The 26,446-nt window shown below is 42.4% G+C and overlaps 1 protein-coding gene across 9 annotated transcripts in view; it reads left to right on the forward strand.

Annotated features, from left to right (window-relative positions):
• Dnajc6 (DnaJ heat shock protein family (Hsp40) member C6) overlaps positions 1–26,446 on the forward strand; it is a 146,583-nt gene that overhangs the window by 102,621 nt on the left and 17,516 nt on the right. For all 9 annotated transcript variants that reach the window (XM_029476518.1, XM_029476517.1, XM_029476521.1 and 6 more), the window contains 9 exons: positions 8,992–9,114; positions 13,544–13,677; positions 15,165–15,359; positions 16,663–16,780; positions 18,060–18,139; positions 18,960–19,153; positions 19,259–19,339; positions 20,859–21,293; positions 25,865–25,999. In XM_029476518.1, coding sequence (XP_029332378.1) covers positions 8,992–9,114; positions 13,544–13,677; positions 15,165–15,359; positions 16,663–16,780; positions 18,060–18,139; positions 18,960–19,153; positions 19,259–19,339; positions 20,859–21,293; positions 25,865–25,999 — 1,495 coding nt within the window. The remainder of the gene's footprint in view (positions 1–8,991; positions 9,115–13,543; positions 13,678–15,164; positions 15,360–16,662; positions 16,781–18,059; positions 18,140–18,959; positions 19,154–19,258; positions 19,340–20,858; positions 21,294–25,864; positions 26,000–26,446) is intronic.

Raw genomic sequence — 26,446 nt, forward strand, 5'->3', positions numbered from 1 at the left:
GTGTGTGTGTGTGTGTGTGTGTGTGTGTGTGTGTGTGTGTGTGTTTGTGTGTGTCCCAATCCCCCACCCATGTCAGAAACTCTCAGCTGTGATGAGCTTCATCAGCTTGAGCTGACAGTTGACCTTGGAAAAGTTAGATTATCCTTTAAACATTTTTTAAAATTAGCCTTTTAAAGAAGTTTTTAAAACAAGTTAGAGGGATATTCTTCATTTCAGGCTCATCAGGGAACAATGGGAGGTGGCTTAGGCTTGAATTTGATGTCATGCCTGATACCATTGGCTTCTGAGTTTTTGATTGACTCACTAAAATAAGGTTTTGCTGCTCTCATGTGCTGTCTGTCTGTCTGTCTGTCTGTCTGTCTGTCTGTCTTACCTTCAAATATTTGTGGCTTGTGCTTTAGATATGCTTGGTTCTACAACTTCATCAGGATCCATTAATCAACAGGAAGGACTTTTTTTGCAGGGACATTTAAGAAGTGGAGTTTGGAGCTAGTGAGATGGCTCTGTGGGTAAAGGTGTTAGTCGCCAAACTTGATGGCTTTAGTTCAATACCTGGAACCCAGGAATAAAGAGAACTGACTCTCACAAGTTGTCTGTTGACTTCTACACATGTGCCATGGTGTGAGCACACACATATACAAAATAAATACATGTTTAAAAAATGAAGTTGATTTCAGATATGCAAAGCCATGGACCCTCACTTTTATGCTGGAACACTTTTTTGCTCATTAGTGATTATGATTCTGGTGGCTGTTGATAATCTCTGGGCTTAGTATCCACATCTGTCCCCCCACCCCACCCCCAAAAAAGCATTGTTCTATGTACCTACCAGATCTCTTCATGTCCTAACAGTCAACAAGATAAGAAAGTTTTGTTAAGAATCTTTGTGTTCCTAGAGCAATCTTGAATGTCAGTGTGCATGAGAACGGCTTCCAAGCCTTGTTAGACACCAACTTCTGCTCCAGTAGGATGGGGGTGGAGTAAGACTCTGCATTTCTAAGGAGTGTCTTGGACACTTCTCCTACCCCTGCTGTGGGGATTCCTCTCTGAGAAGTATTGACAAAACCATTTTGAAACTAGTAAAACCTGAAGTCTCAGCACATTGGAGGCAGAGATAGGAGGATAACACATTCATGTTCAGCCTGGGCTACACAGAAAGTTCAAGGCTAGCCTGGGCTACATAGCAAGATTCTGTCTCAGACAGACAGACAGAAAGACAGGTAATCAGTAAAAACCATTTTGAAGTGTTTAGACTGAAATTTCCACTCTGTGATGGAATTTTACATGTAGTTCATTAAAATCTATCATAATAAACTAACACTCTAACTGTTGTTCTCTCTCTACCTTATGATTCCAAGCAAGAGGATTTACAATATTAATGGATCTTGATGTTCTGTTGAATACAACTGTCTTTTTGTTTATTGAGTCAGGGTCTTGCTACGTAGCCCAATATGGTCTTGAACTTTCGTTCTTCCTGTTTTAGCTCCCAGCTGCTAAGATTACAGATGTGCAGTGCTATGCTTTAAATATTTGAGGCTGTGTTTTTTTATTTGGACACTAACTGAATGCCATTATTTTCACAATGGAAGGACAATGGAATATCCTGACCACCATTTCATAGAAGTTTCATTTGGTTTTGGTACATTTGTGACCAGTCTCAGTTTCCTACTGAAAGTTAGAAAATTTGTAAAATTGATATAGAAGCATTTATATATATGAAGATATGCTTGAGTAGCGTTTCTCAAAAGCCCATGCTGTATATTTGTATGCATGTATGTGTGCAAGACCACGTGGAAGCCAGAGGCATAGTCTTTCACTGAACCCAGAGCTTGGGGTCTCAGCTAGACTGACTGTCCAGTGAACCCCGAGACTTGCCATTCTCTGCTTCCCAGTGCTAGGGTCATAGATGCATGCCACCATGTCTGGCTTTTATGTGGATCCAAACTCAAGTTCTCATTTTTACACGACAAACGCTTTACCCAGTAAGCTCTATAAAAATATTTATAAAGAAAGGCATCTGATAGTGTAACTAAAGCTCTTGCTACTGCTCTTAATTGACAAAAAGGGAACAGGAATTCTGTACTGAGCATCTATCCCAGGCTGCTCTCACTTGCCCTAGGAGACCAGGGACCGTGTTTACTTTATTTGATATATAGAACGGTACACAGAATGGCTAATAAATGTTCCCAAGCTGGGCGGTGGTGGTGCACGCCTTTAATCCCAGCATTTGGGAGGGCAGAGGCAGGCAGATTTCTGAGTTTGAGGCCAGGCTGGTCTACAGAGTGAGTTCAAGGATAGCCAGATTTCTGAGTTCTAGGCCAGCCTGGTCTACAAAGTGAGTTCCAGGACAGCCAGGGCTACACAGAGAAACCCTGTCTCGAAAAATAAAATAAAATAAAATAAAATAAAATAAAATAAAATAAATGTTTCCAAAAATAACAGAATGTGTCAAGAAATGTTAAACATTGTCGCTATAGTAGAAATATGTGGTTCTTGTTGTCAAGGCACTTAAGCCTACTTGGAGAGAGAATGCAGGGCATCCAAACTCTGAATGTAAAAATTAACTGTGGAGCCTGTGGAGGGAGGGGCTCAGTGTGGGAGCCAGGCATGCAGCTGGTCCTGAGAGAGGGATGCACACACACTGTAAAGGGAAGAAGTGCTGTCATTTCTCTTCATGGCAAAGGTAGAAAGGTAAGAACATTTGTAAATTGATATAGAAGCATTTATACGTATGAAGATATGCTTGAGTAGCTCTTGTCCAAAAGCTATAAGTGTCTCATTAGATTCATCATGAGGGGCTTTTGCCTCTCTAGAGTCATCATTTACAGTCCTTCATTGTTAGAGTCTCTGTGCCAATCAGGAATGTACAAATGATGCATACACATACACACACACTCATCTACACACTCTCTTGTATACACATACACTTACACACATTCACTCACACTCACATACTCTCACACACACACACACACACACAGACATACACACACACACACAGTAGTTTTGCATAAGCTATATATTCTCCATAAAAAGCCATCTGAGCTGTAGGCTGGCCATCCTTTCCTTTACTGGTCTTTTTTCACTAAGGGGGAGAGTTCACATACTCTAGACTTTTGCAATTCGTTCCCCTACTACAAATTACATAGTATCCTTAACCCCTCCCCAGGAGTTCCAGTAGACCTGGTCAAAATAGAACTGGACCCACTTACCTATGTCTCTCAACCCTTACTTACGGGAAGATGGTCCCCAAATCCGAGTGTTCCCTTCAGCTCATTTTGATTTGGTATATCTCTTTCCAAAGAGATTTGCCCTCCTCTCTGACTGTGGACTGATTGGCATCTCATTGTCACATACTGAGACGGTCTGTCTTCTTGGTCCTTATGCTCTGGGCAGTGAGGACTAGAACCACACCTTCCTGCTTCCAGTTTAGTGAAAGGCTTGGTCTGCTACAAAATCTCATTTTTAATAACTGTAGGTAGATTTTCCCATAAAGGGTCAGTATTGGAAATAGTGTACCATAGGACTGATGCTACTAACAGACTTGTGGAATCTAGCTCTGTTTCTATGGAACTTGAACTCTGTCACACCCCCTTAGATTCTGTGTTTGAATGTTTGGGGTACAGGTTATAGTGATGAAGAGAGGTTGTTGTATCAGGGAGATTTTACTTTTCTGAGGGTTGGGTTTGTTTGTTTGTTTTCTGTGTCATGGTAAACTTCCATGGTTTTAAAGCCATATAAATTAACGGGAATCATATGAGACAATGAGATAGCACTTTTGTAGTGTTTGCACATGTGACAGGAGGTAGGCACATAAGACAGGAATTTTGTAGTCTAAAGTAAGTAATGGAGTTGACCCCAAACAAGTGTGGACAAATAAACTCACACTGAAAGTGAGGCGCTAGAATGCGCATTCAGAATTGCCAAAGAATTTTTTTTTCAGTAGTGGACTGCAATCTCATGGCAGTCATTTATTCTCAGACTAGTTACAAGTCTCTAAAGTAAACACTGCCCACTTTAAAGCAAAATAAAACAAACAAACAAACCCATTAACACAATACCAAGTTACCTCAATGATCAAGATGGACAGTAGTAGTATTCAATGAGAACAAGCAAATATTTAGAAGTCAATTAGACAGGCATATCATATTCATTTAACATAACAGCCAAAGAATTTTTTAATTATTATTCATAGAAAAATATCTACCCTTGAGGATTAAAAGTGCCAATGCTCTCAATGACAATCAGACCAATAAGATTGTTATTGATATACCTGTGTGAGATTTTATGTACTATATTCATAGGTGTATGAACCATGTGCACCATTGCAAGCCAAACCCTGGCACTGGATCCTCAGAACTGTAGTTACAGGTGGTTGTGAGCTCCCCAGTGTTGGAGCTAGGAACTGAACCTGGGTCACCTTCAGGAGCAGTATATATTGAGCTAACCCTAGCCCTAAAACAAGTATTCCTGATATGAATGACAATTTATGTCATTTGTGTATTTTAGATTTAGGTTTGTGTATTTAGATCAATTGGTGTGTTTCAGAGAACTTAACAAAGTTCTTGCACTAGTAAAAAATACTGTGGGACTATATATATAACAATGATACAGTTTTAACCACTGGAAGTGTATAGTTTCATTAATTACACTCAATAATGTGCTATCTAGATCCAAATCTTTCTTTAAACCATCTCCAGTGTTAACACTGTATTGATCCACTGTGTGTATGTGTGTGTGTGTGTTTCTGTATAGGCTTGTGGCTATGTCCTTTAGTATCAAGAATCATTGTTCCACTTACTTCTTGGCAATACTGTTGGAGAAAACAAAAGGCTGGGTGAATAGAGGTCAACTCTAACCTTGCTCAGTGTTCCAAAGTTCTGGGCAATGGCATTCAGTATTGCCCAGGCCTGCCCTTCTCTATCCACCTATGAAGGATGGTACTCGGAAAGCCTTGGTAGTAGTGTAGAAACCAGTCACCCAGTTGGTTCTTTTAAAATCTTCCTTCATATGGATTATTTCCAAATCTCGTAGGGTGTATTTTTTGCCTTTGAAAACAGCTCAGTTTTTGGAAGATGTGTTAATGACTTGGGGTTCTTACAGGGCTCATGACTGCAAGACAGGGTCTTCCCTCATTTGTTACAGAGTTCACTGAAGAAGTCCCAGTCGCTCCTGGTTGTTTCTGCTTTAGTTTGAGGTTGGTGAGGAGATGGCTGCAGAGGAGAGAGTGATAAACTCTCTCTCTCAGGCTCTGTACATTATTATCTGGGCAGGAATTAGGGAGGGGGAAATTATTATCTGGACTGGGAGCCAGAGGCTCACATGCTACAGATACACAACCTTCTATGAACTGAACGTCTCTAACTAAGGTAAAGCTCAGTTACCTTACAGACGCCTTATGGAGCTATTCTTAATAACTATAGGCAGGGCATCATAGTAAAGTTTATTTATTTTGTTGGGATGAAAGTATACACAAATAATAAATTTTAAATTTTACCTTAGGCTCATATCTCAAATGTTCCTTTTACTGTACAAGACATTCTTCCACTGCCTTGACTCAGTTGCTTTCTTGTATAAGATAGTTATGACAGTTAAGTGTTATGGTACCTGCCTTTAATCCCAGCACTCGGGTGGCAGAGTGGTGATTTTGACATCAACCTGTCTAGTTCCAGAGTTAGTACCAGGACAGCTAAAGCTGCAGAGAGAAACCCTGTCTCAAAACACTACACTATAAAAAAGATAATTATGACAATAGCAGTATCTATTTCACAAATGCCCTTCCTTCCTCCTTCCCTTCCTCCCTCTTCCTCCCTTCCTCCCTTCTTCTATCCCTCCCTTCCTCTATCCCCTACTTCCTCCTTCTTTTATTCTTCCTTCTTTTCCTTCCTCTCTTTATAGTACTGGCGATCAAACCCAGAACCTCATGTATGTAAGGCAAACATTCTACCAATTGAACACCATCTTTAACCTGCATAAGCAGTTTTTCCCATGTGCTTATTGTCAAAGATAAATTTGTTTAATAATGCCTAACTTGAAGTAAGCACCCAGTAAATGGTGATAAAGATTAACAGTGGTAATAACAGACTATCCCAATTGGTGACTGAAATACTTGTCTTCCATAAATGTACTAATCAGGAAATACCAGACACGGTGGGTCAGCCTGACTCTCTGCTACACCGTTGGCTCTTGTGTTTGGCACACAGTTTAGAGGAAGGTCAAGATTGGTGGTGTCCAGCTCCAGCCCTGCTGTTGTCTTGGCCTCTTCCAGTATCATGGTGAGCCCGCGACTGCCATGGTATTCTCTGATACTCAGTTAGTCCAGCAGCATTCAGGGAGATAGGGTAACAAAGTGTCACACAGCCTAGGGCCTTACACGTTGTATAAAGTGTGGCCTAGAGAGTCACAGAAAGCTGGCACTGATCAGATTCCTAATTTGGTAGTGGTGGGGTGTTTATGGCTTAATGTTTTTCCTACTTTAGACAGAGTACATTTTTTTTTTCTTAAAAATGTCTAATTATGTGTTTGCCTAGTGCCATGTAATTATATATCGAGGAAAGATATAATTATGGAGTACTTTAAATTAATATTATTTCCTTGATTGATTTAATGATCCTAGAGCTGTTAGCTTATTGTCTAAGAACAATGGAGCCAGCTTTTAGCTGAGACTCATTTCAGATAGTGACATGCGGTATGTGGGTGGTTAGCATATGGTTTTTAAATGCTTTAAATTTACCTTAGAAGAAAATTTTCTTGTATTTTTCACTCTGCTATAATGTAAAAAATTTCCAACAAATTTGATCTGTCTATCCTTTCTCAAGGATATCTGTGTAGAAGCTGGTGAGATGGCTCATCCTTTAAGAGCAGAGGCTCAGGGTTCAGCGCCCAGCACTCATGTGGGATAACTCACAACCTCTGGCAATACAAGTTCAAGGGGATCTTATGCCCTCTGTTGGCCTCTGTGTGTACTTGTGCATAATGTATGTAAAACATGTTCATAAATAAAAAATGGAATAAATCTTTTAGTAGGATATTAGAAAAATCCTATTACAAAAAGATTGCAAAGTAAGGTTTATTCCTTTAGCTTTTGTTCATTCATTCATTCATTTATTCATTCAGTAAGTACCTACCCACCTAAGACTTAGACACCCAACTTTGAGGTTACAATAGGGAGGAGTTACATTTTCTTTTGTCATGGAACTCTGTAACCAGGGAGAGAGACAGAGCAGCTGACACTAAACCTGACTTAATCTCAGCAACCACCCTCAATACTCAACTTGCATTCAACACCCAAGAGAATGGAAGCTTGGGAAAGTTACTAGGTTGTCATGGAAACTGCAACAATAGAAACAATCCTGGGACCTGGAGAGATGGCACAGTGGTTAAGAGCACTGACTGCTCTCCCAGAGGTCCTGAGCTCAGTTCCCAGGAACTCCATGGTGGCTCACAACCATCTGTAATGGGATCAGATGCCTTCTGGTGTGAACTGTACTCATATACATAAAATAAATGTTTCTTTTTTCTTTTAAAAAAAAAACCACCCTGAATCTTTAACTAATAAAAACTGGAACGGGTGAAAATTGACCAGGGCATGGATGCAAAGGTGATTGGTTCTATCTGTGAGTGTCAGAGAGTCCAGGATAAGTGAAAACATGAAATTGGGCTTTCAAAGGGTAACAAAGTTTTCCAAGAGAAACACCACCAACAGGAAGCAGCATCTACAGATCTGTATTGTATAGCCCTGGCAACAACAGCCATTCTCCTAATTTTTCAACTGTTTTATTCTGTAAGTCATTTCTATTCCCTGAGAAAACATCAGTGGAGCAGACTTGAGAAGTACCTAGTAGCCTGGATAGCCTGACTTGTGTTGGGTAGAAGGGTTAGCCACTGTGGAGTTTAACCTGATAGACCTGAGTTGCTACCGCCAGGACCCCTTGATACTTATGTGAAGCATTCTTACGTTTTGTTTAGCATGATATACTTGCTGTTCTCAAGGGTATAGAAAAATGGGTAACCTGGAAAGTCTTTGTTACCTAGACATTGTATAGAAAAGGGGGCTCCAGTAGACCAGATAGGGAATTCTGCACAGCGTCCAGCCAGTGCTGCCAAAGGTAATGGATAATGCTCAAAAGACCTGGGCTGAGCAGTGTGGCTATATAGATCGCTTACCTTTGAGAGTAAAATTTCTCGTGAACAAAATTGTCATCTAATCAATACTAGTCTTTTTGGATTGTCAACAGATTAGGACAAGCAGTGTTATAGTGGATCTCTAACCTGTCAAATATGTATATTAAAGGAAGATGGGAAATAGTTCCGCTGAGGAGAAAACTAAGACGTATAAGCCACCCTTGGCTCTCTCTGCAGGACTTTTCATGTTGTCAGGAGAGCTGTGATGCTAATAGAGAGCACAGAGTTTATAAGAAACATCTAGAAGAAGAGTACTAGAAACTGAATTCTGTGCTACCTAAGGCAATTAAAAAAAATCCAAGCATTAGTGTAAATGATCTAGTTAAAGTGTATTTCTAAATATGTTTTCATATCTTCAGCAGAAAGGAATTCTTTAATTAAAACAAAACAACAACCAAACTAACAAAACTACTGCTATATTGAGCCAGGCTACCCCACCTGCTGTAATCCTGTTTCTCAGGAGGCTGAGGCGGGAAGACTGTGGATTCAAGGCTAACCTGGGCTATGTCCTGAAACCCTGGATTACAAAGTTGGTGGCGTGAAGCTCTTCCTCTTTTGGTATTTAGATCCCTTTGACATCTCTGCCTGTCTGTGTCAAAGGGTGACACAGGGTCACTTCTAGAAGGTTGGTGTAACTCAGGATTATGGAGATCTTAACAAAGTATTGCATCAAGTTTGTCTCCCTGCATTTAGACCCTGTTCCATACACGGAGAGACAACAGGATACCGCTTCCAGAAGTTCTATGTGACATGTGCTTATGGAGATGAACCGATGGGAGGATTAATTTCTTTTCTCTATTCTCTCAGGTCTCAGAGTGCAGTTGGCCCATCAGGCAGGCTCCAAGTCTACACAACCTGTTTGCCGTGTGTAGGAATATGTATAACTGGCTATTGCAGAACCCAAAAAATGTCTGTGTTGTCCACTGCTTGGTGAGTGATCTTTGTTCCTTCTGCTGGTGGAATTTTGATGAAATGTGGACCAGAAGGGTAACACCTGAGCTTAGCAGCATTTACTGGGACTTTACTTAGAGGGAAAGCAGTGCCAGGCAGATAAAAATGATGGAAGAAAAGAAATGATGTATTAGTGTTAAAACCTATCTTATTTTCAGCCTTTCCCTTCCTAATCCCCTAAAGAAAAAATAATTATTAAAGGAAGAATTTATTATTCCTGGTAGTGTTTTATTTTGTTTTGAGATGAATTCATACTGTGTAGTCCAGGCAGGTTCTGAATTTGTGGCCATCATCCTGCCTCAGTTTCCCAAGTGATGGGATTACAGGTGTGAGCACAGTAACTGGCTTTACTCTTGATATTTGAGTAAGAGTAGGAGAGGTCCGTGTTCACAGGCTAATTAATACAGGGGTTCTAAAATGTGCTGCGTGTCATAAAAGAGGAAGGAAAGGAGCTGTGGGTACACAGGTAAAAATGCTCTAAGCTTTGTATGAGTAAAATGGAGATACATGCTCTTAACTATTTGTGTTTAAATAAAAATAAGAGACAGTGACATTTATCCCCATGTAAGTAGTTTCATGGACCAGCTCGATTTTCAAATGATTCTCGAAGGGATGGCTAGGTCTTTGCCTTGGGTTTGCTGCAGCCCCTTTCCTCAGCCCTTCCTCTCAGGCCTCTTACCTGTCCCTTAAACCTCAACTTTCAGCAAAACCCTTCCAACTCTTGAGTAATTTCCATAGTACAGACATTTCCACTGTGCATCTAAACCTCACCTGCGGCACTGAAGACATGGCCTCACCCCGGCCGTTCCCTGCCCGTTTCCCAGTCTGTCCTCTTGCAGAAAGAAACGGCCACTGAACTTTAACACAAAAGGTTCGAGCAAGAGGCTGTGTGCATGAACACAGGGAGTCGAGCACAAGCGCTGGAAATCATTCTGTCTTCAAACATCAGTCAGTGTTGTGTTGTGGTTTGTTCTTTTGTTTTGCTCTGAGGGCCTCCAGGTTGACTTTCCCCTCCGTAAGAGCCAGCTGGCTGGAACAGAGGAGACAGTTGAAGAATGTTTTTCATATTTCTGTTTCCACTCCCAAATTCTTGGCAAGAATGCAAAGCACTTGGTATCTGTAAGCATTGTAGGGTCAGGTGGATAAAATGGATACAAATGTATTTAATTTTCTTAACTATTGGTGTTTAAAAAAAAAATAAGAGAAAGTGACAATTATGCCCCTGTGGGTAGTTTCATGGACCAGCTGTATTAAATGCCACAGGGCAGGGCTTGGCTTTCAAGGGCACATTCCATCCCCTGAAGAACAGCTTGCTTTTAGGCCTAGGCAGCCTTAAGTGTAATGAGGATTTTAACTTAATTTTTTTTCTGAAAGTTTAGAGAGATGGAGCCAGGCAGTGGTGATGCAAGCCTTTAGTTCCAGTACTTTCAAGGCAGAGGCAGGTGGATCACTGTGAATTCAAGATCAGCCTGGTCTATAGGACAGCCAAGGCTACACAGAGAAACCCTGTCTCAAAAATCAATCAATTAATCAATTAATCAATCAAAAGTTTAGAGAGGTTCGAGGCTTTCCAGCCCTTATACTGCAATCACGACTCAAAAATTCAAGGCTTTGTGGATTCATCTGGGGATTCGATTGCCATGCTCACTACAGTCCAAAGTAAAAGCATACTTCTTATGAACTGTTTGTCACCCTGAACCACCCTTTGTCGTCCCTAGCTTTCTGTCATCATGTGCAAGTTCTAGAAAGCCATGAAGAGGGGCTGGAGAGATGTCTCAGTGGCTAGGAGTACTTGCTGTTCCTACAGAGGGCCCAAGTTCGTTTCTCATAACTCATGTCTGGTGGCTTACAACTGCTTGTAACTGTAGTTCCTAGGATCCAGTGTCCTCTCCCAACTTAGGTACCAGCCGTGCATGTGGTACACAAATATATATTCAGGCAAAACATCTGTGAATATAAAAATAATAAGCTTTTAAAAAGATGCCATGAAAGAACCTGGAGAGATGGCTCAGTGCATATCCTGTCTTGGCTGGACTTGGCTGCAGCATCAGGCTTCAGGCATCTTACCTGTGTGATCATGCTGAGGCCCCATGGAGAACATCAGAGGCCAATGATGAGTGTCTGGAGGACGTGCAGGCCAGCTGCCACCTTTATGAAAGTCTTGGGCTGCAGTCTGACACCTATTACAGAAGCTGCTGGCTAGTTATGGGCAGCTGTGACCCTCCGAGTATCCCCCTGACTCTCAGAGGCATGGATTTGATTCCTTTCTTCCCCAGGCATGGAGTCTTCCCAGGCAGCATCAAATCAACAGCTGTGTTTGGAGACAGAGTCATCATCTTTCCCAGTAGTGCTATTTCTTTTTTTTTTGGTTTTTCGAGACAGGGTTTCTCTGTGTAGCCCTGGCTGTCCTGGAACTCACTTTGTAGACCAGGCTGGCCTCGAACTCAGAAATCCACCTTCCTCTGCCTCCCAAGTGCTGGGATTAAAGGCGTGCGCCACTACGTAAATGAAGATAGTTCCAAGGATGTGAGGTATAAGTAAATAAGAAGCGGGAGGGGGGATGAAAATTGTATAAAGAGGAAGAAAAAGAGATTGACCAAGGACTGTTGTCTGTCAGGATGTTCTTAGCATCACTTACAAAAGGCCATGCATGAATGAGTCAGATGGCCTTGACCAGTCTGGGAAAAAGACTGGAAGCTATGCGCTAGCCCTTCAGTGCCCTCCTGTGTATATCATAGATGTATTTAAAATAATGAGCATATACCAGTCATTTAATAAAAAGTAAAACAACAAAAAAAAAAAGGTCCGTATGATAGATAAAATGAGCAAACACATATCTAAGAGTTACGATTAAGAATGGCAACGAGGCTAGTTCTGGAGAGAATGACGAATCAGGAAAGTATTCCTCACATCCACAACCCCCACCCCTTTCTATGTTCAGAGCAGGGATAGTAAAGTCTTGAGGCACATAGTATAAGTCTAACCCTTTACTGCAGGGGGACAGATGTCAGGCTAGCAGGGACAGCTGATGAGCTGAAGTTGGCAGGTATTGAGGTAGTAGAATATGCAGGTTTGAGGTGCCCCCAAATTAGCCCATTTTCAGGACCTAAATTCTGTGACAAATTTCTGACAGCATGTGGAGAAATAGCTATGGCTCCCTGCCTTCTTCTGAGGAAACACAAAGAAGAGGAGCCAAGGAAGCGAAGGACCCTCCCACCCCTGCCACCCTGCAAAACTACGGGTCCTCAGGAATAAGTCAAACAAATCATTAGATATAACTTAAAAGTCATAGAGGAAAAAGCCCCCAGGCTCAGCTGAGCACAAGGATCAAACCAATGAGACATTTTGCAGTGAGGCAAGTAGACTAGTTGGGAAAGTTTACGGGGTTCCAGCTTGAGATTTCTACATTTCTTGTGGCTAAGACAGAGTAAGCTGGGACAGGTTATTTAATTTTCAGTTGGGTTATAGCTCAATATCTGCTTGGAGTAGTGGGTGATTCATAGATAACATCCTTATGGGTGTTGTTTAGTTATGTTTTAAAAAAGAACCATCAGCTTTGGTGAAAATTTGGAAGGCAAGCTTTATCAGTTCTCTCAGAATTGGGATGATCCCAGAGTGAACCTGGATTTATTATTTATTTATTTATTTTCTTAAGTTCTTATAATGAGCTGGAGAGATGGCTCAGTGGTTAAGAAGACAGGCTCTTCCAGAGCACTGGAGTTTGGTTCCAAGTGCCCACATCACAACTGTCTATAACTAGCTCCAGGCACCTGGACCTCTTCTGACCTCTGTAGGCCCCAGTATGTGCACGTGTGCATGTGAATGCATGTGCACTTGCACGCAAGTGTTTTGAAACAAAAATTGTTTGGTTGTTTAACAGTGTGATACCATAGGAAGAACATGTAACCAGACCTGAAATAATTAAACATAACTGTTTACCTTAAAGATTGCTCTGCTGTGATAAAACACCATAATGGGGTTTATTTCTAATTACAGTTAGTTCCATATCACAGTTCATCACCAAGGGAAGTCAAGGCAGGAACTCAAACAGGGCAGGAACCTGGAGTCAGGAGTGGATGCAGAGGCCATGAAGGGAGCGCTCTTTCCTGCCTTGGCTTCCTGGCTTGCTCAGCCTGCTTTCTTATACCATTCAGGACCAGAAGCTATATCTCAGTAAATATACGCAAGTAGAATTTATTTTCCTGAGCTTCTTGGGTGATTATAGAATCAGTTTTATAAAAATCTTTCCTTGCTGCTTTGTGATTTTTTTTTTTTTTTTTTGGTTTTGAAATGAGCAATTCTGAAGTAAAAGGAAACTCAAAATTCGGAGTTCTCTCTGTTCTCTCTCTGCGAGCAGGCTTTCCCTGCAATGGATGTTTCTGATGAGTTTGTGGCTCTTCCTTGACAGGATGGACGTGCCGCGTCGTCAATCCTGGTTGGTGCTATGTTCATTTTCTGTAATCTCTACTCCACGCCTGGCCCTGCTGTTCGATTACTCTACGCAAAGCGACCAGGAATTGGACTGTCTCCGTCTCACAGGAGGTACAGTGATGGAGGCGTCGGGCTGGCACATGCGTGGTTTACGTAGTACCCGGTGCTGCAGAAGGTCTGCCTCTTGGGAGCTCTCTTTTAGATTCTAATTGGTTGGTGTTATCCTGAACTATGATGACAAAGTAAAATGGATTAGAATGTTGGGTTTTCACATGAACCTTCATTTGAAAGTCTGTGGCTTTAAAACTGAAGGGGAATGTTAAAGAGTGCCTAGGTTTCCTTTGTTTGTTTGTTTGTTTGGACAGGGTTTCTCTGTGTGCAAACCTGGCTGTCCTTTAACTAACTCTGTAGACCAGGCTGACTTCAAACTCACAGAGATCTGGCTGCCTCTGCCTCTTGAGTACTGGGATTAAAGGGGGAGCCACCTCTACATGCTGTCCTGCTTTCTTCATTTAAAAGGAGAGGAAAAAGGAGTAAGAACTGAACCAAGGTTATGCTGTGCTAAGCACCAGTCTGAAAACCCACTGAACATGGCTTGGCCATTCTCCCCAGCCCGGCTCCCAGTGCCTTCCAGTTTCATGCTGTAGGTCTTTATTACGATGTGCTGGTAGTTGGGTATGGTGGCACACACCTTTAATCCCAGCACTTGGGAGGCAGAGGCAAGGGGATCTCTATAAATCTGAGACCAACCTGGTCTACAGAGCAAAATCCAGGACAGCCAGGGTTACACAGAAAAAAAAAAAAAATAGACACTGGTGATTACTATATAAAAATGCAAAAAATAGAGAGAATAGGTGTTTTAAAGCTTAATTTTTCCTATGACTAAGATATAAGTCTGTAATCAATATAGGCTAAAAAAGAAAATGTGAAATGGCTTTAAAAGGAAGCCCATTTTAGGTAGCTGATTAATTTTCTTTCCTAGAGTTATAATTAGTTTCTCTGTTCTTACTTAAATCTTTGGATAAAATTCAAATTTTGGATAATAAATTCTAAAGTTTATCCAACTCTGCCTTTTGCTGACATGCTTTATCTGCTAGATTTAATAGAAATGGATGCTCAGATATCAGGCTAGTAAAGTGTTCCCACAAGCCTTTGACTGCACACACACCCTGCTGTTGGCTCAGCGTGTCAGTGGAAACAAGCTCTTTCTCATTAGAACAAGCTCTTATTCTTGTTATATATATGGGTGTTTTGCCTACATGTATGTATGTACTACTCATACATGCCTGGGGCTTCTGAGGTCAGAAGAAAAGGTGTCAGACCCATTTGGAATTGAAGTTACAGACTGGGTGAGCAACTAAATTGGTGTTGGGAACCAAACCTGGGTCCTCTGCGAGCAGCAGGTGCTCACACCCACTGAGTCGTGGCTCCAGCCCCAATATACAAGCTGTCTTAATTGTCTGTGTTTCCCCGTGGCAGTTTATGTTAGGAATGTGCAGAATATATTTTCTATTGCAATTTAATTTGCAAGAACAACCGCAGAAGCTGTCAATCCTCCTGCTGTGATGGTCTCACAGAATGGCGGCCTTCTGTTTCAGGTACTTAGGCTACATGAGCGAGCTACTTGCAGATAAGCCCTACCGCCCTCACTTCAAGCCGCTCACGATCAAGGCAATCACTGTCAGCCCAGTCCCCTTCTTCAATAAACAGAGAAATGGGTGCCGCCCTTACTGTGACGTTCTGATTGGAGAAACTAAAATATATTCAACGTGCACAGACTTTGAACGAATGAAGTAAGTCACCATGTTTTCTCTTCTTGCATATTTAATTCCTGTGTGGATTGCATTCCTCCTGCTTAGTGCTGTGATGGGTGACTATTTTTTTAAAGCTCGACATAGTTTAATCAAAGATGAGCACAGCTAATCTAGGGATTTGTCTCCTTTATAGACAGTGGTACTCTGTTCTGAAGGAGAGTGTTTGAGGTGTCTAGGATGAGGGGAGTGAGGTGGGCACAGAGGACCTGCACATTTGAAAAGGAGACTCTGTGATTTGGGTAGATGATTCTTTTAGTTACTTTTAAATTGATGTGATGAGACACTATGACCAAGGCAACATATAGAAAAATGATTTTTCGGGAACTTACAGTTTCAGAGGATGAGTCTATGAGCATATGTGGGAAGCATGGGAGCACTCAGGCAGGCTTGGTATTGGTACAGTAGCTGAGAGCTTACATCTTTTTTTTTTTGGTTTTTCGAGACAGGGTTTCTCTGTATAGCCCTGGCTGTCCTGGAACTCACTCTGTAGACCAGGCTGGCCTCGAACTCAGAAATCCACCTGTCTCTGCCTCCCGAGTGCTGGGATTAAAGGCGTGCGCCACCATGCCCGGCGGAGAGCTTACATCTTGACACAATGAACTAGAGGTAGAAAGAGCTAAGTAAGAGTGGTGTGGGTTTTTGAAGACTTAAGCACCCCTAGTAACACCTCCTTCAAAAGTCCACACCTCTTAATCCTTCCCAAACAGTTCTACCAACTGGGAACCAAACTATTGAAATATATGAGCCTGGGAGGGCATTCTCATACCAACTGCTATAAAGATGATGGACTTAAAAGTACTTATATGATCTACAAGGATGAACAGACACCAATGAGAGGGCCTTGGATTTTAGGAGATAAGGGGATGGCTGGTTTACACAACACAGATTTAGTTGGCAATAGATTAATTTAGGAGTCAGTGGTCTAGACTCCCAGAGAGTATGACATTTTTGTTTCTGTTCTGACCTTGGTTGGCATTTACTGTTAAAGTCAGGAAAAGGTGACTATATGGGGCATGGTTCTTTGAGGAAAACAAGATGTGCCTAGATGTCCTGACTGGATGGAGAGAGAAGGCCTACATTGTTGTGTCAGTGCTCTACCAGCCAAGAAACAGCCTGCAGCCAGTCCATACCGGCATCATTCCTACTTTTGCACAAGATAGGAAGGAGTTTCTATGTCTAAGTCTGGGTGAGCAGGTCCCTTAGAGCCATAGCAGAGTGTTCCTGTGTCTGTGATTGTACCAGACCAGACACTCTCATGATCTCTTCTGATCTCCATTTAAAGAGAATACCGTGTCCAAGATGGGAAAATCTTCATCCCTCTGAACATCACAGTCCAAGGTGACGTCATCGTTTCCATGTACCACTTGCGGTCAACCATCGGGAGCCGACTGCAGGCGAAGGTAAGCTTTCAGGAGGACTTGGGCTGTGAGCTCACCTGAGTTTGTAACAGGAGTATTACTGGGTCTTTTCTCTGTATCACTTTGGGCTTGATTGACAGGTGAGTTTGGAGTGAGAAAGAGCCTGACGGCTTGTTGATGTCCATCTTCTTTGTCACTGTGGGAGGGAATGGAGATTGAGGCAGGTTTAGTCCCAACGGAACTCTCTTGCATCATGACTTTCAGCAAGCCATGTTCTTGAGAATCTGAGTCTTTTTTTTTCAGTGCTGTGGTTAGGGGAACCACTATAATGTGAGTGCTTTCAAATAAGTATGAGTATAGTTAAGAATTTTTTCCCCAAGAGATGGTTCAGCAGGTAAAAGCTCTTGCCACAAACCCTCATGGCCTGAGTTCAATTTCCAGAATGCCTTCCCCAAAGGTGTTGTTACTATTAGAATTATCTTATTTTAAAAATGTTTCCTTCACCACTAAAAGAGACCTTGTACCCATCAACAGTCACTAACCATTTCCACTCCCTTCCTCATCTCCTGACTACCATGAATCTTTTTCCTGTTTCTATAGACTTGCTTATATGGAGACATATCATATAGATGGAATCATATAATATGTGGTCTCCGATGGTTGGCTTTTTTTACTCAATGTAATAGATTGGGGGTTTATTTGTGTTTTAGCAGGTAGCCATATTCCATTCCTATATATAGCTAAGCAACACTAAACTGAATGGATATACCACATTTATTAACTCTCCATGCTTAGATTATTTCTCCTCTTTGGCTGTTGGGAAAGATGTTGCAAGCAATTATATCTTAATTAATCAAATATTTGCTAAGAGCATATATCATATCTATTGCCTAGGTGTTTTGGACCAACAAAAAAGTAAGATTGTAGCCTTAGCCTTACAGAACTGACCCTAGAGGTGACAAGTCAAACATATGAATATCCACTATGCTGTATCAGAGGACAGACAGGACTCTGTCATTGCAACAGTGTTTTTAGCTAGTGGTCACCAAACAGACTGTGGAGGTGGGCCTTGAAGGATGATGAGTTTGTCGGGTTGGAGCAGGAGTCTCTGGGAAGAAAAACTACAGAAAAGCGCAGGACACTGATAAGTAAGGAAATGTCTTGCTTTCATGGAGAGAAGCTAGAAATGAACCTGAGAGGCCATTTAATATTTATATAATCTACAAATAATCAGATAAAGGGGCAATAGAAGGCGTAGACACAGTCCTCGACGTAGACTCCCTTTTCTCCTACTAATCCTGCTTCTTGCACATATTTTTAGGTGACCAACACACAGATATTCCAGCTCCAGTTTCATTCTGGGTTTATACCACTGGACACGACTATTTTAAAGTTCACCAAGTAAGTGCTGTGTGCACCTGAGGTCTTTACCAGCATGGCAGGAAAGCTCTGAAAGTCTGTAATAGCATGCTGTTGTCTCCAGAGTCCTGAGCTGCAGACTATTGACTGTGGCTCCATCACTTAGAGAGGCTACGCATGTTTGAAATCTTTCCATTGAGTATGGTTGATCTAAAGAAGAGCAAATGGATTGAGTTAACTAGAAAGGTCTAACGTTCCATGTTAGGGAACAAAGGATTATGACCGTGATCCTGTGTGTTTGTGGCTAGCTATCCCCAACAGGAATGGTATAGTTTAATTTCTGGGATGGCATAAGCAGTGACTCCTCACAAGGGCTAGCTGGCTATCGTACCAAAAGAGGTTCTGGGGAACCCAGCTGCACTGACTAGGGACCTGCTGATGCTATAATGTGGCTATAGATCTCAGGGTGTGGCTGAATCTGGGGTGGTGGGGATGGTTGCTGGAGCTAAGAAACAGGAAACTATGAAGGGGTTCAGAGGTTCAGGTTCAGAAGGTGGCTTTGGACCTGTTTCACTGTTTTGATGACCCATTTAGCCATGCCAGTGCATACTGGCCAGACGTATCAACTCTGCTTCACACAGTGCTTCTATTAATATGTTCCGTAGTAGTCCAACAATGTGAAGAGGTGCTATTCTTCTGTCTTCTCTACATGAGGAAACTGAGGCAGAGCAAAGTAGCACCTAGTTAGTACCCGACTCAACTTAGAAGTGAGTTTCAAGCAGAACTCGACAGCGTGAGCCGGGTCCTGTGTTGAGCATCCTGCTGACTGCACTGTTTGTGCTGCTGTTTTTCTTTCCGTTAGGCCTGAGCTGGATGCATGTGATGTACCAGAAAAATATCCTCAGCTGTTCCAAGTGACACTGGATATAGAAGTCCAGCCCCAAGACAAAGTGATCGACTTAACTCCACCATGGGAACACTACTGCACAAAAGATGTGAACCCCAGCATCCTCTTCTCCTCTCAGCAGGAGCATCAGGACACTCTGGCCTTAGGGGGTATGGCTCTTGGATGGCTTGGGTTTTCAGAATGATGCCTCCGGTTACACACTGTGTGGTTTTGTTTCCTGTGTTTGGTTGACCTTGGGACCTTTTGTCTTGCAGGTCAGGCTCCAGCCGATCTCCCACCAGACCATCCCAGGAATCTTGGGCAAGGAGGCTTCTTTGCCTCTCTCTGTTGGCAAGGTATGGCAGAGCCTTGACTTTAGGATGATTAGATGATAAAGCGATTAAGTTGTCTGGTATTATTAAAACTCTTCTTGAAGCAGTGTCAATGCAAGATTCCCTTTCTCCCTTATTTCAAACTCTTCCCTTCATGTTTTTCAAATTGGCATCTTGCCTGCTTTCCAGGCCACGAATGCTCAGACTGACCAGAAAGCCAATGTCGGCTATGTCCTACCTTCCTCATTTGCAGTATTTCTAAGCCATATCTTTCAAGACTGATGAAGTATGTGACATATGCTAAGATCCCTCTTTAGGCTGGTGACAATTCAGAAAGGCAAAACAAAGCATTGCTGCCTATAAGCAGATATTCTAAAGACCGAGTTGGGCATTGTCTCAAGGACTGTAGCTCCAAGCATGGTGAAGGAAGTCACCATGGCCTGTATCTCTGCTAGTTGCTTTAGCAACCATTAGCCCACACAGGGCTCTGCCACTGTGCTATTTTCTCCCACACCTGGAGGCATTTCCAGATTTCTTCTTAACTTAGCACTTTACATTATGATCTTGAGGAGACAGCCACTGGCACCCTAGTTAATGTACCCTGGCCACGATTGATTTGCAGTCTGCAGGCAATAGCTACAAAGTGTGGTATAGAATGGAATATTCAAACTTTATAAGAGGAAGGGTTAGGGATTCAGCCTCAGAGATGTCCTCAGTAACATTCTCTTTCTTCCCCTGATGTGTGTTTCTAACATAACACTCCTAGATGTTTTCAATGTTAGGTTAAAAAGTATTCATATGATTCCTTTGGATCCAAAGGTTTGTTTACAAAATCTTCTTCTGAAAAATGGAACAGACTAGGAAGCCCAGGCAGATGTGGCTTGTAGATAGATTGTTGGTCTCTTTCTTGGTCCTTACCTTGCTCCTTTCTCACAGTAATGGTTTCTAATAAATCATTACCTATCCCTTTTCACGGCCATGTTAATATGTAGACATAATTTCTGTATGGGCCTGGAGAGCTGGCTTAGTGGTTAAGAGCATGTGATGCTCTTACAGAGGACTGTCTGTAATGCCAATTGCAGGGAATCTAATGTCCTCTTCTGGCCCTTAGAGGCACCAAGCACACACACATGGTGTCCAGGCATACCCAATACAGGCACTCATGCAAACACATGAGACAAAATCTTTTTAAAAAGCAAGAATCTCTGTAGATGAACTTTGGTTTTTGTTTTGTTTTATTTTGTTTTTTTCTTCTGAGACAGGGTTTCTCTGTATAACCCTGGCTGTCCTGGAACTCACTTTGTAGACCAGGCTGGCCTCGAACTCAGAAATCCTCCTACCTCTGACCTCGAGCTGGGATTTAACCCAAATGTAGTCACTTATCTGCCTGTGGTTTTTACATTTTTGCAAAGGTATGTAAAATATATTACTTAATATCTCCAGTAGCCTATTTTCTCTTTCTGCAACAATGTAAACATAACAAAACTCACATGACCCAGCAGTCAGTCATATAATCGGTTATTTACACATTGGTCTTTTTTAGATCAGAAATCAGAGAAGTCACGCTGTGAGGAGGACCACGCTGCCCTGGTGAATCAGGAAAGTGAGCAGTCAGATGATGAACTACTGACCCTCTCCAGCCCCCATGGCAATGCAGAGGGTGACAAGCCTCATGGAGCCAAGAAGCCAGGCAAAAAGCAGCAGGAGCCAGCTGCGCCTCCTCCCCCAGAGGAAGTGGACCTTCTGGGCCTGGAAGGGTCTGATGTGAGCACGAACTTCTCTTCCCTGGCAGCTCCTCCCAGCAATTCTGAGCTGCTGAGTGACCTGTTTGGGGGTGTAGGTGCCACAGGTCCTGCTCAGGCAGGACAGGCTGGGGTAGAAGATGCGTTTCACCCTAGTGGACCTGCGTCTGCGCAGTCCACACCGCGCCGCACCGCCGCCTCTGCCTCTGCATCGCCAACCCTAAGAGTGGGAGAAGGTAATCTTCTGATTTTTCTGCTATCTTCCATTGTAGGAATAACTTTGGGGCCAAACAAGTAAAACTCAAATGCTTTAATAGGCTGAACTTTTCTAGTTTTTCTAGACGGTTTCTTGGAAAAACATAAAAGAAATACAAACATTATCCATTTTGGTAGAAAGATATGGGGATATATTTAAGATCAATACTCTCTTTTATTTACCCTTTTGAATATTTTATACATGAATACTATATTTACATCATTTCCCCCTTGTCTCCTCCCTCCTCCAACTCCTTCCATGTCCCCCTCACTCATCTATGAAGTTCATAGTCTCTTCTTTCTCATTATTGTTACATCTGTCTCTTCTTTCTCATTATTGTTACATCTGTCTCTTCTTTCTCATTATTGTTACATCTGTCTCAAGCTCCTGAATTCCTGTAGTGTTGCTCATATGCATTTAGGGCTGACTACTTAGGATTGCATAACCTATCTGGGACTTGTCCACGGAGGAAAAGTCAGTTATTCTGTTGATCCACTGCTCTTCATCTAGGGGTGGGGCTTTGGGAACTTTGTCTGTGTTGGCATGCCCCCTGGTGCTGTCACTGAGCAGGTCTTGTTTAGCCAGTCCTATCACTGAGATGTCACGGGTGCAGCTTTCCTGTTACCTTCAGAAGTCACTCTCTTGAAGCAGGCATCCTGATCCTCTGGCTAAACTCCTTACTCTTCATTTCCTCTTCTTGGGACTTAAGCCTTGAGTCAACTTTAGTTACTTCTGTTTGAAGATGGAGATGGATGAGCTATTATTTACTACAGCAGCTGATATTTATGTGGTACCCACCACTTGCCAGATATGGAATACATGATTAAATATGCATCGCTTCTTTTAAAATCCAGTAGACAGATGCTACTGTTATCTCCACTTCCGAGTTGAGGAAATGAAAGCGTAGAGTTTAATTAGCAGCATTTGTTCAAACAGCTGGGCATAGATGGGGCCAGGGTCCAAACTTGACATGTGGACTCAGAGCTTTCCCCCAGACCTCCTGAAATACTTTCTTTGAATTCTAGGTTTCTAGATATACCCTGGCTATACAGTGAAGTGTTTGAATACACCAGGATATGCTTGAGGGGCTCAGACCAGCAGCATGTCTGCGGAGAGAAGTGTGGCTGGTCTTTGTAGGGCGTTTGAACCATATATACTTAGCTAGGTTCACTTGACACACCACTACAGACATGACTCTTCTTTTTCCTGGCCAGCCACAGCATTAACGCTTGCAAGGTGATCTGGCTGGGTACCAGAGATTCACTGCAACTTCTGAATAACCAGCACAAAGCAGCTCTGTGACTGTCACTGTTAACCAAGATGCTGCTGCATTAGAAATCGTAAAGAGATGACTCTCAACCACCTAGGCTGTTAGGATGCTGGAGGAACCTTTTCCCATGCTAATCCTTCACTTTCGCTGGAGGCTCAGGGGCTGGTCTTGGCTTTTGAAGTTCTGCAGGCTGCCTCTTTTGTGAGAAGGGGAATCAGAATCACAGGGTTTGAGCTGGTGGTGGCTAGATGTATACCCGGGAGCCTGCATCCCACACTGTGGCTCTTTCTTCTGTGCTTTGCTTTCTTCCATCCAGTTCTGATTCATCAGGATGAGTAAGAAGGTTTTTCAGGAAAACAAAATCCCAAGATTGAAGACAGCACAGTGTTCCATGGCTGAATTTTAAGACAAACCATCCTAAGGATGTTTGATAATTTAACTTGCCACATCCTATGCTGCTCGGTGCATTCATGGCACCTTCGACATTAGTTAATTCTGTCTGTGACATCATAGATATGATGACGAGCATTCCCAGTTGTTAGTGGCAGTCCTAGATGTATGGCTCCAGTGTCCTGTCCCTCCAAAAAGAATCAGAAAGGATGCCAAGTCTAGAATTAATGACCTGCATTTGAATCACCCCAGACTAACACTTAACTAGCTGGGGAGCCTTGTTAAGAACTTAATTTGGCCTGGTGTGGTAGCTCATGCCTTTAATCCCAGCAATTGGGAGGCAGAGGCGGGTGGGGTTCTGTGATTTTTCAGGCCAGCCTGGTCTATATAGGGAGTTCTAGGCCAGGCAGGGCTACGTAGTGACACCCTGTCTCACTACCAACACAACAACAAAAATCATCTTAATTTTCTTAGTTAGGGATTACACTTATGGGCATTATGGTAAAGACTAACTCTTGAGTTTTCATCCATACTATTTATACTTCACTTTTGGCTATTAGGGAATTTCTTAAACAAGGTGCTATTAAAAGTGCTCTAGTAATCTAAGAAGTCTTTAGTGTTTTCTCCATTGATTAGCTTCAACCTAGAAACAAGTGGGTTTACCAGTTGTCCTCTTACAGCTACCCTGCAAACCCCAGTGTTCTGTGTCAGAGAGGATGAGGTCTCATGACTACTAAATGGGGTCAAGGATGTGCATCCTGGACTGCATGGCTGGAAACAGTATAGATATCATTGCTACTGCAACTCCGCCAAGTGTTAGGAGAGCATTGTGAATAGGAGAGCTATGGTGTGCTGACACCATAGCTGTAAACTTGTGAGCCACATGCCTCAACACGTCGTGACAGTGGGAAGTGTCTGTTCTCTGGTTTGGCTCTCAGGCTCTATTTCTAGAATGGGTCAGCCCCACTCCAGGATGCAAGCAGTCATCAGCTTGGTACCTACAGATTTGGAAGTGATATCTCACTTTAGGTAGTTCAAGGAGATTTTTTGTTCCTTGCTCCACAGTGAGAAATCAGGGCAGTTGTCTCCATGCAGCTTGGTGATTGGTGTCACACTTTGTGACTAGGGCCTGTGGGGGTTATCTGGAGTTTTGAGCTGGAAAATTTGATTATGAGTCTAGCCTAAAGTGTTTCCTGGAGTTGAACAAAAGATAATTTCTGAACCTCAGTTTCTCTAGGAATGAGTGAAGGTAATGGCACTTCTGTTTGTCAGGGAGGTCTAAATTTGCAAACATATGTTTTTCTGGTGGTCTTAGGTGACTCCTATGAAAGGGCCCCAAAGAGGCCAGGACCCACAGGTTGAGGACTGCTGCTGTAGCTCCAAGAAGCTGAGTCAGAAACGTTTGTTTCCCATGGACTCAAAAAAGGCTGAGAGCTTGGTTTTACTCACTCTTCAGGTTTTACTCTGCCTTTAGCTTTCAAGTGAGCTGAAGGTCACTTCATACAACATCAAAGCAAGGCCTACTTAGTGGGGTTGTCTTTTTCTTTTGAGATGGGTCTTATATAACTCAAGCCAGCTTGAACTCATTGTGTAGCCCAAGATGACCTTAAACTTCCAATATCTTTCCATTTACACCTCCTAAATGCTGTGATTATAGGCATGTGCCACCATGCCTAGTCCTATATGATGCTGGGAATCAAACCCAAGGCTTCATGTCTGATAGGCAAATACTCTACCAATTGAGCTACATCCCTAGTCCCATGAGGGGGTTTTCTATCATTTTTCTTTATAGTAGTGTCCCCTGTCTGGTATTTTCCCATTAATTCCTTTTACCTGAACACTCATTAGTCACTGAATCCCTGTAGCCTATACACAGTTTGCATAACTCATGTATTCATCTGTGTTGACCTTATTTTCTTGGACACTCTGTGACTATGATTTACTGGTTTTATATTACTAATATTTTCAAAAGCTGGCTTGAAGAGATAGCTCATTGAGTAAAAAAGCTTGCCATACAAGTTTTAGAAGCCGAGTCTCAATTCCCAGAACACACATAAAAGCTGGATATTTAAGGTGAATACCTGTAATCCCAGGACTTCTCCAAGGAGATGGGAAGTAGAGGAAGATGAGCCAGGAGTTCCAGGCCAGTTAGCCTGATGTATGCAGCAGAAAAATGACACGGTCTCAAACAAGGCAGAAGATGAGAACAGATGTCTGTGCTCTGTGGTGTGATGTATACACACACACACACACACACACACACACACACACGCATGCACACACACATGCACACACACACACACACTGTAGTGACACACACACTACACATACCTACACATACATACATTACACACACACTAACACACGCTACATATACATACACTACACACACACACTAACACACTATACACACCATACACACATAATACACATATACACACACACACCATATACACTAACACACATACTGCACATACCTATACCACACGTATACATTAACACACTACACACACTAATACACACACTACACATATATACACTACACACACACATTAACATACTACACACACCATACACACACACAAACAAACACACATAATACATACACACAGACAGGATTTATAGAAAGCTAATTGGATCCTCATTTAGAGTTAAAGCTTTTCTACTAAATAAATCCAGACTCTTTCATCTACAGAGGTGGGGCAACTCCTGTTGTGTGGGACCCACTGTTAGTTTCAGAGGGTGTTGTGAGGCTAGGAAGGGCTTGGGAAGACAGGAGACAAGCATCATCCTCATATTTCTAGTGTTTGACTAAGTAATGGTGGCAGCTTTTCAATATTATAACAATTAACTGACAAGATAAAGAAATGCATTTTCCCTTTGTTTTCTAGGTGCCACCTTTGACCCTTTTGGAGCCCCTGCTAAGCCACCAGGTCAGGATTTGTTGGGCTCCTTTCTGAACACATCCAGTGCTTCTAGTGACCCCTTTCTGCAGCCTACGAGAAGCCCTTCCCCTACAGTGCATGGTAAGAAAGTGTTTTCTATTCTAATCGGTGGAATAGTGGAGTGGTTGTCCACAAGACAACCCTGAGTGCTGTGTGTGTGTGTGTGTGTGTGTAAGCGTGTGTGCGCTTGTCTATTGTGGTAGTTGCTAGCCGTGCATGGCGGCAGAGTAGTCAAGATGGGTTAGTCTGATTTGAAATGTGTTCACGTATAAGGCAAACACCAGATTCCAAAGTTTCCTGTGCAATGAAAGAATGAAAGGTATCTTAATACTTTTATAACAGTCATTCGCTAGAATAATACATGTATTATCTGCTCAATAAATTAACATCGTATCTGACTGATTTACAAGTGGCCTGTGTAGACCTCGTTTACTGTACCATCCTCAGGCCTGGGATCTCATTTCCAGTTTCCCTCCTTACTATCTTTTATTATTCTTTTCAGCAATTCAGGTCTTTCTTGCTCTCTTT

The sequence above is a fragment of the Mus caroli genome, chromosome 4, assembly GCF_900094665.2.
Source record: "Mus caroli chromosome 4, CAROLI_EIJ_v1.1, whole genome shotgun sequence".
Taxonomy (NCBI): domain Eukaryota; kingdom Metazoa; phylum Chordata; class Mammalia; order Rodentia; family Muridae; genus Mus; species Mus caroli.